The sequence below is a fragment of the Halyomorpha halys genome, unplaced genomic scaffold, assembly GCF_000696795.3.
Source record: "Halyomorpha halys isolate HHAL.00 unplaced genomic scaffold, Hhal_1.1 Scaffold339.1, whole genome shotgun sequence".
Classification (NCBI taxonomy): Eukaryota; Metazoa; Arthropoda; class Insecta; order Hemiptera; family Pentatomidae; genus Halyomorpha; species Halyomorpha halys.
Window position 1 is genome coordinate 843454 of NW_027114392.1, and position 13936 is coordinate 857389.

At 32.9% G+C, this 13936-nt stretch overlaps 1 protein-coding gene across 1 annotated transcript in view; it reads right to left on the reverse strand.

The window, feature by feature from the left end:
• Window positions 1-2666: 2666 nt before the first annotated feature.
• Window positions 2667-13936, reverse strand: part of LOC106681451 (serine-rich adhesin for platelets) — an 11783-nt gene continuing 513 nt past the window's right edge. The window contains exon 2 of the mRNA XM_014421776.2: window positions 2667-7986. Coding sequence (XP_014277262.1) covers window positions 2867-7918 — 5052 coding nt within the window. The 5' untranslated portion in view covers window positions 7919-7986 and the 3' untranslated portion in view covers window positions 2667-2866. The remainder of the gene's footprint in view (window positions 7987-13936) is intronic.

Sequence of the window (13936 nt, forward strand, 5' to 3'; positions counted from 1 at the left end):
TATATATACTTTTAGGTATTCATATTAATATAATGAAGGGAAAATCATACACTAAATCTTTTTGAGGCTTTAATATGGGACTTTTAACAATGAATTTACTTTTAATTGATTATATTTGTACAACTCCCCAAAGTAAAATGAGATAGTTAAGCACCACTTACTTTCAATGATTACTTTTTATGTAAAAATCTTATCCATATTGTACCTGTATTTTTTCATAAACAAAAATAATTTGATTAAATGATATATTTTTTTTAGAATATTCAATTCTACTAATACTAATTCTAACTTAAACTGAATAATTCAAGCAGAATTATTCAATTAAAGGTATTGGTTGACTAGGTGTTTGATAATGATCAATACAATTATGGAATGATAAGATTCACACAGTAACCCTTACTTAAATTAATTCTTCTAAGAATTATGTAACTATATAATATGATCATAATTACCTTGTAACTACTTTAATAAAATTTAGAGAGAAGGTATGTAGCATACTATTACTAAGAAAAAGTAAACTTCAAAGGTACAAAATACTCTGATTTCTGGCTAATGAATACATAGATGGATATGAATATAAGCTAGATTACATTGATAAATAAAATTGTTGATAGGGAACTAAAAAAAAAAGTAGTAGTTTTCTATCACTATTTTTCTTGTAACATGGTGGTAATACAGTGGATAATTTTATAAAATAAGGGAAGGCCTAACATTTTAGAAATTAATGGTCTGGTTGAAAATAAATGTTGATAAATTACATAGGGCCACTTCATATCTCAATAGCTTAAAATCAATTGATTAAGAAGTAACTATAATAATTTTTGGTCAATTTCCTTTACGTATTTTTTCTGGTTATATGAATATATTCATTCATTAAATAATTATTTTATTACATAAGGGAATTCATCATATAGAGGAAAATTACAAAAATTCTCTGACAATAGTTTAATAATTAAGAATTTACATAAAATACAAACAACTCTTTTCATTTTTTACATTCTTACCAGTTACATGCTAAACTAAATTTTAAGATTTTACCTTAACATGTCTATGTTTGTAAGTATAGTTTGACAAATCATATACAACTTCTATGAGATCAATTAAATAGTTTAAGTAATGACTAGAATAATTTTATATGAATTTCATTCAGGTATTTTGTCTGGTAACATGGATATATTTACAAATGAATTTTAATTTTACTTTGTAAGAAAATTTCACATTTAAAAAAAAATTACAAAAAATACTATAACAATGATTCAATAATTATAAATTTACATAAAACATATATATTTTCTAGATAGTCGGGAATACAGTCAGTAATAAAAACACAAATAAGTATAAAATAACTTATTTTATTTATGCCAACATTTTATTCTGAATTTCTGGCTTTTATTTGGGCTTAAAACAAAAACTGAGGTAATTGTCAAATATAGAAGAAAAAAATATATATATCTCAAATAAACTAAGAAAAAGTATGACAAGAAATTAAGAAGATACCAGATGATTCCAAAAGAACATAAGATATAATATTGCAAAGTTAAGAATTATATAAAAAAATTAAAAATATTGAAAAAAAAAATTAAAAATCAGACAGTACTCTATATAAATAGGGAAATCATGTGAAAGAAAACATTATATAACACAATAATAACAAAATTGTACACACAAATATTGAAATATTAGAAAAATAATAAAAAAAGTAGCAGTGATTTCAGTATATATTGAAAAAATTGAAAATAACAAAATGAAATGTATGAAAAAAATTGACATGCATGATACAATGGGATGCAAGAAAATATATTCAGGTACAATTTACAAAATAAAGGAGTGATATCTAAACTATTATTTCATTTTTGTTTTTAGCCATAACGAAGGCCTGAAATTGAGGTCTAAACGCATAAATTAAACAGTTTTACTTATTTGTGTTTGTCATTAACGACCACTTCATGACCATCTTCTCCTCAAATTCAATCTAAGGACAGTAAACACCTCACATATATTTTTAAATCCTACATTTTTTCACATAATATGCTTATTTTTTACAAAGTTTTTTTTTTCTTTTAGAAGTATTTAATTAATTAACTTTGTTTAGAAGCCTTTATAAAATCTTGGCATCTTCCTGTTAGTGCTTACTGAAATTAATATTTTTTTTTCAATATTGCTTACATCTATTTACAAAGAATCATTAATAATTTCATTGATGTTTAAGAATTACAATATTGAAAATAAAACAAAAATAAAATATACCAAATTTAAAGAATTATAAGTAAGTATTATTTTGACATGATTTTGGTACAGTTTATTGGATCGAAATACCATACTATTCCTTCCAGATATTGGTAACTTCTTGGCAAACTTTCCAGAGAAGGGATAAGTCAATCTTAATTGGATTGTTTCATTATTCATCTTATTTTATGGGTGATGTTAGTATTGATAATGAATAAAGAAAAAAAAAGGTTTGGTAAATTTACTGATGTATGACAAAATTATTTAATTGTATGGAGTAAAACTACATTAAAATATTAGAATAACTAAACAATAATAGTAAAGTTCTTTCAAATTTTTTAAAAGTTTTCTTTTAAATCTATTATTTACATATTTTAACTATGTAGTGAAAATAACAATATTTGATTTTAATTAATTTACTGCCAAGAATATTACAAATAAATAAGAGCATAACTAAATGAAAAATAAAGAATATTACAAAAAAGCAGTGGTTGTTTAAAATATTTACACATACTCAACCAACTCCTTATCTATTTTTAAACTTTATAATTACATTAATGGTAGTAAAATTCATATTAGATTTCTTGGAATTTATGCATTCACTTAAATTACTCCGGAAATCAACAAATGAAAAATCATTTCATTTAATTTCACTGAAGGCTATTAGTGGATGAATTCGTACTGGAAGGTAACTAGTCAGATAGTCTGTTGTAGGCAATAAGAATGTGAAGTTATTAAAGGATGGCATGGTTTGATATGGTTGTGTGCTCATTTCAAAATCGTTAATAATCTCACTGGTTCTTGAATTCTCACTGTTTTTCTCTGTGGAAGTGATTTCATGTCTCGTTGTCGATTTCTTCATCAAAGTTATGTTATTTTTTACAGTATGTGTACTTGACATAATAATTGGAGTTATAGAATTCGGAGTTGGTTTAAAGGTATCTTCGGATTTTTCGATGATTGCAGAATTAGTAACATTTACAATAGCTTCGTATTTTTCAGTGTATGTAAAATTATCTTTTTTCGTATTATCTACAGAAATCGGAGTCGTAAAATTACTATGACTATCGTCTTGAATAAATACTGAAACATCCACATGTGAAGAAATGTTTGGCTGGGCATAATGCTGGGTAGTGGTTTCATTATTAAGTGAATTTTCACTTGAACGGTAATTTTTTATTTCTGTTGTAGCCACTTCACTTGATCTTCCTTGAATAGTTAGATTATTAGGTTTATCAGTTGTTAAAGAGGAAGAATTCCATTCTGGAGTAAGAGTTTGAGTTTCCTCTCTGTTAACAGTACTTCCAAATATGGTTGTCCAATAATTACTATAAGAAAAACTTTCATTTTGTTTTCCAGAAGGGAACGTAGTCTTATAGTAATCGGCGCTTATGTCTGTGTCATTAAAAGTTACAGAAATCTTGCTAGCTTCATTTTTTCCTGTAACAGGTGCATAACTGCTCATATTACCAGTTGCAGGATACATGGTGTCTGGTTCGTTTGTAGTTTTTACAATAACTACATCGTCTTTTGATGAAACGGATAACGGTGTAGTTGGATGAACGTTCTCTAATGATGAAATGACGGACGAAATTGATGATTGCTGATAAGTAGTGTTGTTTACTAAGATGGTAGGATTATTACTGGTAGGTGTTTCAGCATTACTCAATGGATCAATCACGTTTTCAACTTTTTCTGTAATGGAAGTCGTGCTATTCTCAATTAAAGAATTGCCATAGTCATAGTGTTCATTTTTTTCAGTTTTGTTTTTTATCATGTCATCAAATAAAGGTTGGTTAGGAAAATCTGAATGATAAAAGATGCCACTTGAAGTGGTAACTCCTTTTGTTATATTTGAATTATCGAAATATGAGGTAATCGGGAATGTCACTGATGAATTGTTTAAATGGGAATAGAATGTTGCATTGATATCATGAGCCAATGTATCGTCAGAAGTAACATTTTCTCGGTTTGTATCCGTATTATTGTCATTTATATTATGACTGAATGTTCCAGGCGGAACGCTATTTTCTCCCGTTGAATCAGTAAAACCAAAATTTCCAGCAATCGATGTAAGGGGATGTAAGAAGTAGTTAAATGAATTATTTTCACCACTAACTGTAACTATCTGCGTGGTTTTATAGACATGTTTAGTACCTTTTTCATAAGCACTTTTAGTCGTCTCTTCGACCCCATTCGGATTATGAGAATGGAATGTAGAATAAGTATCATGGACAAATGGATCACCAGAAGTGATATTTTCTTTAAGATTTATACCTTTATTATTGTCATTTATTTGCTGACTAAATGCTCCTGACGGAACGCTGTTTTCTTCCGTAGTATCGGTAAAACCGAGATGTCCAACACTTGATGTAAGATGCTGTAAGTAGCTGAATGAATTATTTTCAACACTACCTTTAATTATTGATGTGCTGTTATATAAGTTATTAGTAGTCTTTTCATAAGTACTTGTTGTTGACTCTTCGATCCTATTCGTATTATGAGAATAGAATTTGGAATAGGTGTTATGGACAGATGGATCACCAGAAGTGACATTTTCTTTTTGGTTTATTACCGCATGATTGTCATTTATCTTCTGACTGAATGCTTTTGACGGAATACTATTTTCTCCAATAGAATCGGTAAAACCAAAATGTCCAACACTAGGTGTAAGGTTCTGTAAGAAGTAGTTGAATGAATTATTTTCAGCACTGCCAGTAATTATCGACGTGGTGTTATGAACTTTTTCAGTATTTGTTTCATAAGTTCCTGTAGTCAATTCTTCGATCCTATTCGTAATATGAGAATAGAATGTTGAATTGGTATCATGGACAGATGCATAAGCCGAAGTCACATTTTTTTTCTGGTTTATTACCGTATGATTGTCATTTACCTTCTGAATAAATGGTTTTGACGGAACGCTGTTTTCTACTGTTGAATCAGTAAAACCAAAAGTTCCAACATTCGATGTGAGTGGCTGTAAGTAGTTGAATGAATTATTTTCAACACTACCTCCAATTATTGACGTGCTTTTATAAACGTTTTCACTAATTTTTTCATTAGAACTTGTAGTTGACACTTCAATCCCATCTGAATAATGCAATTTAGTATTTTCACTTGGTTTATCGGTCAATAAATCGAGAGCAGTCGGTAATGGAACAGTGGACCGGTCGACTAGAAGTTCTGACGTTAATTTCTCTAATGAGTTAGTAACAAAATTTTTTCCTGTCAAAAATCCTCCGGTTTTATCTATGCTATTAGTATAATCGGACGATACGGGAAGGGTCGATTCATTCGATTCAGGGACGTTTTGTGTTGTTTCGGATTCGGAACAGTTTGACTGAAGATCTACTGCCTGGTAGTCTTTAGAGTTATGCACTGAGTAAAGTAGTGAAACAGATGATAAACCAATAGTATAACTTGTTTCTTTCTTAGAAGATTTATTTGAATGTTTATGGATATTTGTAGATTCTTCTGCATAGTAAGATTTCATCGTAAAGCCAGTGTTGCCTGTAGAATAAGAGTTGTTAATTCGATGTGAGGGAGAACTACGATTTTCTAATTCTAAGCTGGAATTTGAAATTTCCAGTTTTGAATGATTGAATAATCCTTTCGAATGATCTGATGTGTCGAATATTAAAGGGGTGGGTGTAGTGTTGTTTCTTAATGAGCTAGAAGTGGACAGATCCTGATAAAAAGTTTCGTGATTGGAGTTATTCAGAGATGGATAGCTATCTATTGGTGATGAACTAGGAACCAAGTTGTATTCTGTAGTTGAAGGGTTCATATGATCAGAAGTCGTTACGGTGTTCCTTTCAGAAGTCAAGTAATTGAATCTTCTTGTTTCATCGAATGATGATGAGGTGTAATAGGCGTTTGTAGTAGGTTCAGTTTTCTGATTATATATCGGATTAGACTCAATTTTATTACTTTGGGTACTTTTTTGAAGATCGTTGTGAGGTGTTGATAAAACCTCAAATTCAGTACTAGTCTGGTGAAGAATATTTGATAAAGTACTTGGAACAAAAGTGGATTCTCTCGATGGACCAATCTCAGCGGTCATGGTGTTGTAATTTAGAACAGAAATACCCTCTCCAATAACTGATATTGTAGTTCCAATATCATAAACTGGAATTGATGAAGAACTATCTTTATCGAGTTCAGATTTAAAATCACTTACACTGATATATTTTATAGATGGAACAGTGTTTTCTTTTGTTTCATTGGAGTTATTTAAATTATTGATGAATCCGTCAGTCCTATTTAACAACAAACTAGAAGTGACAAGTGCAAAACTTTTTGATTGGTCTTTTGAGTAGTTCCATTTATTTCCTTCAGTGACCAAAGGCGTATCACTGTTGTCAAAAGCTTTAGTAGAAACATTTATTTTATAATCTCCACTAACTGAATGGTAAAAACTACCATTTACTACCATCGAAGGGCTAAATGAAAGTCCTATTATACTAGATGGTCGAGAATAATCCTGTAAATTCCTTCTCGTTGTGAGATTGTTCTGATTTAAATATATAGGTGTATTAGAATTGAGTTCATCTTTTTCAGCGCCACTATCAAAAGTAGTAACGCTTGGGGTGTTATGAAGCAGATCAATAATTTTTTTTGGGTTCGTTGCCACCTGAGAAGTCGTCAATTGATCAGGTATACGAGGTGAGGTTGAATTATTTTCGAATAGGGAATGATTTTGATTTTCACTAGCATTACTAAAATATGGGCTTGGTTTAATTCCTTCAATCGGGCTATTACTATCCTTATCCGTTGCGTTTAGGCTTTTATGAGGAAAAAACGCGTGGTATGAATATATAGTGAGGTTAAGTTTATTTGCTTCAGTAGTCAGGCGATAAGTACTCATATTGTTGTCACTGCCATTTTGGACATTAGAAGATGCAGTGTGTGATGAAACTGTTGAAGTTGGATCCCAATGAGAAATTTTGTTTTCCGGTAAATTTTGCTCATTTTCAGACTCTGTAACGTATTTGTAAATTCGGGTACTACGATTATTGGAAATCGAATCATAACCTGAGTGGCTCGTCATAGTAGCTTGTGATGATGTGATTGAAAGTCGCTCAGGATCATAAGGAGTAGTAAAATTATTGACTTTATTATTTATAGTATCATTATCCAAGTCATATTCATTTTCAAAAGTAAATTGCAAGCTTTGTGAGATATCGTTGTTAAGTTCTAGTCGTGTATAAGCGGATAAGGTTGCGTTAATGTTTGGAGGCTGAGAAGTTTTTGTAACACCTGCCGATGTTATTTCTTTTAAAGTATCATTCTTAAGGAACAAGCTTTTTGTTAGTAATGAAATGGCCTCCTCCAGCTGACTTGTTTTCGTTGGTTCAGCTTTCCCATCCTGTAATTCAATTGCGGTTCTGTTTCCCTCTTTTAGTTTATGCGGGAAATTTTGAGAGGCATTAAATTTTAAATTAATCATTTTTTTCCCAGCGCTGATTTCAAAGTATTTGTTATGAACTACAGCTGGCCGTGTTACAGCTACGTAACTTGGCTTCTTTTTTGGAAAAATTTTACCTTTTATCTCGTAGAATACGAAAGTTTCCTTATTTTCTTCAATTTGTATACATTTTAAATTGCTTGCTTGACGAGTATCACTAAAGTGACCATGGATGTAGGAAAATAATGTTTTAAACATTTTATCCATCTTCACAGCCTTCTCCATTTCCAGCCTCGTAAATTCTTCATTTTTCGTTTCAGTGCCTTCCAATTTCGAAAGGAAAATACCATCACCTAGTAAACATAAAATGAATGTACTATTTGTATCTTTGCGATATAATAACATTCTAGTACATAAAACATATTAGTGGAAGATAAATTGTTGAAATGAAGCGTTAATTTCCCTCAATTACTCATATCATGGTAATGTTCATTTGAATTGAATGAGGGTCATGTAACTGAAAAATAAATAAATAAATAAAAAATGACTTAAATTTCACTGACCAAGTGTAATGAATTAAGGTCATTTTCACATTTTGAGATTGAATCAAGCCAAGAGTTCGTCCTTAAAGCATTAAACTTTGTCCAATCATTGAAAACATTGCTCCCCTTTCGAAACAAGAATAAGACTGACGTTGTTCTTATGATTATGAAATTGAAAAATTATGGATTATAAAAAAATAATTGAAAATGATGGTGAGATGAAAGTTCTGTCTTACTGCTTCAGAAGAAATAAAAACATAAAGCAAACTTCTAAAGCTAGCTTATTATACAAAATTAAGTCGATAATGCGGTAAACCTACAAGATTTGGTTAGTTTATAACTTGGGGGAGGAGAGAGGGACTCACGCTGACTCAAATCAGCTTTGGACCTGGAATGGTGTAAAATTAGTGGATTGTTTTATATTTTATAACAAAAATAAGTCAGGTTCTAGGCCGTTCGTAGCCGAGCCTGTTAAAGCGCCAACTTTGATTTGCTGCAGTGGCGCCGGTACAAGTCCCGACCCATCAGGTCGACTTTTATTTCACGAAATTCACATAACCTGTAGATCCCCCTGCCACTCTCCGTATATCAGAAATTACCAGGAAGAGGATAAAAAAAAAAATTACTCTAGGAATAAACCAACTGTTCCTTTACCAGGGAGAGGAAAATTTACAATGTAAATAAATTCACAAAATAGTACTCATTTTTTTTTTAAATGGTGATTAAAAAACAGGACAGAAACAGCTTAACTCGGATAGACAAGAGTACTGTGAGAACTCCTGTGAAAGTAAAAGACAACGTTTGTAATCAAGTTCTTTTCACTCCTTAACCTCCTTAATTTTTAATTATTGTTAACGGTACAAATAAGGGTACAAGTTCTGTCGTATTGTTCATCAGTAAAATCTGACTCAAAATAATTATTTAAAATGTTTATCCCTGTAACTCGATATAATTTTCGCTGACATTATGTGTATTTTGTATAATAAAATTGGATTGGGATAATTTTATTGACAATCGTGTAAAAGATGGTTTAAAGAACGATAGTGTTTCTTTCGGATATTTTGTGTTTATAAATACTAATAATATACATAAAGTAATATAGGGAATGAGCCGTACATTACATTATTAGTGAACTATATTTTTTACAATATTCAACACTAGAAAACACAACGTTAGCAAATGATATTTTCTATAAATTATTTATATATATTTATATATATGTATGTATGGGGGCCGTATCAGATGCACAATGGAATTTCAAATTTAGAAAGGTTTACTGGAAACAATGGGTGAATTGAACCATTTCCTCAAAGGAGGTGACCGTCTGATAGCGAGAATTGAAGCTAAAGTAGTGAAAGAGCTACTAAACAAAGAGGACGCGGACTCATTGAAGGCGGCCTTGGTGTACAGGATAAAGAGGATTCTAAATATTCTAAACCAAATTTAGGCCGATGAAGAAACACCATGGCCAATTGTCAAGGAGAGACTGAAGAAAGCTTTTGGAGGACGGAGAAAGACATCCTTCAAATGTTAAGTGAGGTGAGAAAACCTCGGCAGTCTAACGGGCGTTCTCATTGCCCAGTGTAACCAAATCCACAGAGAAAATGAGAGAAACAGTTGATGTCAGGGAGGCGAAGGGAAGAATGGGGTTTCTGGCTATAATCCTCAAGGTACAGCTGGCTAAAGAGACGGGAAGAAAGGAAGGCCTACCCAGTGGGCGATCTTTTGTTGAGTGCGCTCAAGAGATGATAGATGTCAGCGCTAGAGAGGAGAAATCTCGAATGGATGTTGAAGAATCGGGGTGGATGAGGAATACGCACAATATGCCTAGAACTACTCCGCCATCCTGGAGAAGAAGAGAGTGAGAAAAAGAGGGACAGAAGATCAGGACAAGCAAAACCAAGAACCAGCAGTCGGTTAGAATACCGCAAGTTTCTGGATGCGGCAAAGTTAGGAACCTGGTGGCTCAGTGTCCCCGAACTCGGTGTTCCGAGAGTGGAAACAAGGGACACATAGCTAGATAATGTCCCCATTTGTACCGTAGGCAGAACCAGATCAGGCCAGGTGGAACCAATGGAAGTTAAAGCCCAGATTCTGAGGCAAAGAATAGGACCCCAGAGAAGAAAAGAATCCGCAAGTGAGTCCATTGAATCATCGGAGGCCTCAGAGAAGGAAGGGACCCGAGACGAGGGCAGAAGAACAGGAGGAACGTGTGGAGGCAGGCCGAGGATGAAGGAAGGGGCGAAGAGGAAATTTGAGATAAGTACCGGCAGAGAGGCGACCGCACATTGGTGAGCAGCAATGTGAGGAAAGGGAGCGGCGGTCTGCCTATTATTCGAGTAAAAGTAGTCAGATGCCTCGTGAACACTGGAAGCTTTAACACCATCGCGAACCGGGAACCACTAGAGAGGCTGAATAGCAGAAGAGTGCTAGGCATGTCAATGCCACTTAGGTACCCTGGGTGAACCCTGTAGCGTGGAAGGAGAAGTTTGATAGTTCATGTAATAGAGAAGAGCCCCGAGAATACCAAGTGATTACACGGCGCGATTTGTTGGGAAAGGTAGCCCCGGTGCCCGACGTGTGGGGTCCCTGAAACAGCAGAGCACGTGGTATTGGACTGCACCGCGATGGAAAGACACCGTGCCAGGTTGTCGAGAAAATGCGGGATCTTCGCCCTCGCCGAGTCGGACTTCCCTCTGCTGATGGAAGAGGATAATTACCCGTACTTCAGGGAATTCATCTACGGGTGGAGGGAAGTGGTCGGGCCAACGCACTTAACATTGGGAAGGGCTCGGCCGCCAGGGGTCGCCGACCCACCAATGGAAGATGAAGATGAAGATGACAGCGAAGAAGCAGTTTGAGACCAGGAGGGCTGGACTAGGCTGCGCACTGGAGGTGACAACCGGATGGATGCGAACCAAGCGTGTTGGACGCACCGGACGGATGCTGATGGATAAGGTGTAGCCTCATCTTAAGGCACTCAACCGAGTGCTGGGCTGCACCACATTTTTATAATAATTTTGTCCCCAAAAATTAAATGGTTCCACCATTAATTTTGTATACACATATGAAAATAAAGTTAAAAAAAAGAAAGAGATGTTTATTGGCAGCAGTGGCATGCCCAATCCTAACGCACAACCCCACTGTTGTTGAACCCCGTATGGCAGCAATGCCAGGAAGGGGGAACAAAAAAAAAAAAAAAACGTTGGGAAAGGTAGGCGCAAGAATTAAGAAAACCGCAGATTATTGGAATATTTGCATCGGAGGGAAAATATTCACAGATTGTAGGGGGTGCAGGAGTTCGAGTAGGGGCAATTAAACAGGCAAAGGACTGGCGGTAAAGAATCTTACTTGAGTATGACGATATTTTCTTTAAGGAAGGAGTGGTCCTTGGAGTAACGGGTAAGACATTACACGAAATTCCCTTGAAGCAGGATAGAGTTACGTAAGTGAAGGAAAGAAGATACCCACGGGCACTCCAGAAGCACATTCGAGACGAGCTGGATAAACTGAAGAGACAAGGGATAATAGTAGACAGTATTTCTCCCTATAATAGTCCGTTGTGGGCGGTTAGGAAGAAAAGCTTACTAGGTAAGAGTGAAAAAAATATGGAGTGGTTGTGGATTACAGGAAGGTAAACGAGAATACTGTAGATGAAAAATACCCCATACCAAGGTTCGAAGATATTCTCGATAGGCTGGGTGAGGCAAGAGTATTTAGTACTTTTGATCTTAAGGTGGGAGATCACCACATCAGGATGCATCCAAGAGACTTGCACAAGACTGCTGAAATTGATTGAAAAAAAAATTATAGATTGCGATAAGATTGCGATATAATCAGCTTTTTCTGGTACTAAAATTTTATTATATGTTGTCGCATGTTTATACATTGTTGCTTGTTTATATATTGTAACTTGTTTAGTTGTTATGCCTATGTATTATAAGATTAAAAAAAATGTCTGATTAGATTAGAATAAGTATGCTGTGTAGCTAGTGCTATGTATCGAGGCATTAGCCCTTATTACAACAACAATATGTCGTTTATTAAGGTTTTTCGCCATCTGTCCCGATACCTGGATCGGTATCGGATCCTGGGTAGGAAGGAGCCTTTCGAGGAATCTTTTACTGCGTCCCTGGATATGTTTTAGTTTGCCACATGAGGGGTTTTCCCTTATTAGATTTACTAACACCTAAGTGCTACAACAAAAACGACAGTTTTTGAGGATGGATCAGAAGCCAATTAAGTAGGTACAGGTCCCTGTACTTAGTCTCTTTATGTAGTTTATATACAATTATATAACCCAATACCATCCATTATTATATTATATCATCAATGCTAACAACATTTTATAAGTATAAAGGTATTTAATTGGTAAACTGGTAAACACACAAATAGCCTTTGGAAAAGAATCCAATTATAATAATTGTTTTTAATGGGCTCAATATTTTTTAAAAAATTTATTTATTGATATTTACAACTTTACATAAATATATAAAGTAAATTTGAGGAAATCATAATGGTATGGTACAAGGATGTAGAGAAACTACCCGATGGTAGCACTCTAAAGGACTCAATATAAATTAATTACTTAACTTATTTTTGGATAATTGCCTACAGCGATTATTCTGGCATCCCGACTAAAAATCCCAGACTATAGCACTAGCAACCCAATGAAGTTGGGCAGCACATCTTTGTTATTTTTCATAAATTCTTTCTCTTGGCTTGTGAACAAGTAGTACTTTAACTTAAATGGGTTATTGGTTATTGGGTTATTTATATATACTCCATTTGAATAAAATGACATGAAACTGTATACTTCATTGTTTTTTTTTTATCTACGGAAATTATAATATCTTTTTTTTGTGACATTTTCCCTGTTTGAAATGCATGAAAAATTGAAAACAAATGCGATGTATTATATATTAGTAAATAATAAATAAATTAATAATAATAAAGATATCTCTCTGTTATATAAAAACGTTTTTAGTTATCACCGTCTAAGATATTATTTTACATATGATCATGTAATATTTCATTTTACGTATGATCTTATATTTTATTTTACATATCATCGTGCAATATTTAATTTTACATGTGATCATATATTTTATTTTACATATGATCGTGTAATATTTTATTTTATATATGATCTTGTAATATTTTATTTTACATATGATCGAATAATATGTTATTTTATGTATGATGGTGTAATATTTTATTTTACAAAGGATCTTATTTTTTATTTTACATATGTTCGTATATTTTATTTTACATATATCATCATCAGGTACATGTGTCATATACATATATCATATATGATCATATAATATTTTATTTTACATATGATCGTTTAATATTTTATTTTACATCCAATCTTGTAATATTTTATTTATCCATAATCGTGTAATATTTTATTTTACATGTGATCATGGATAATTTTATTTTACATATAAGATAGAATAATAAAAATGAGTCTTGAAAAATTAAGTTTAGTAGATTAAGAACGCATTTCGCGAAAAAAAAAAAACAATTGAAAAAGTTTGTCTGCATCAAATCATTAGGACTTTAACCGGAGTTAAAGACAACTGTGTTATACCCTTTCTTTATTATAAAATATACCTACTAACCTTCAGTACATATCGATCAGTAACAATTTTTTTTTCAGGATTTCATATACAACAATGTATCTAAAACAAATATTCCCTCCAAGATTAGTATTTGCTATGTATAGTTTAAATTGCCAAATAAGAAATATTATTAT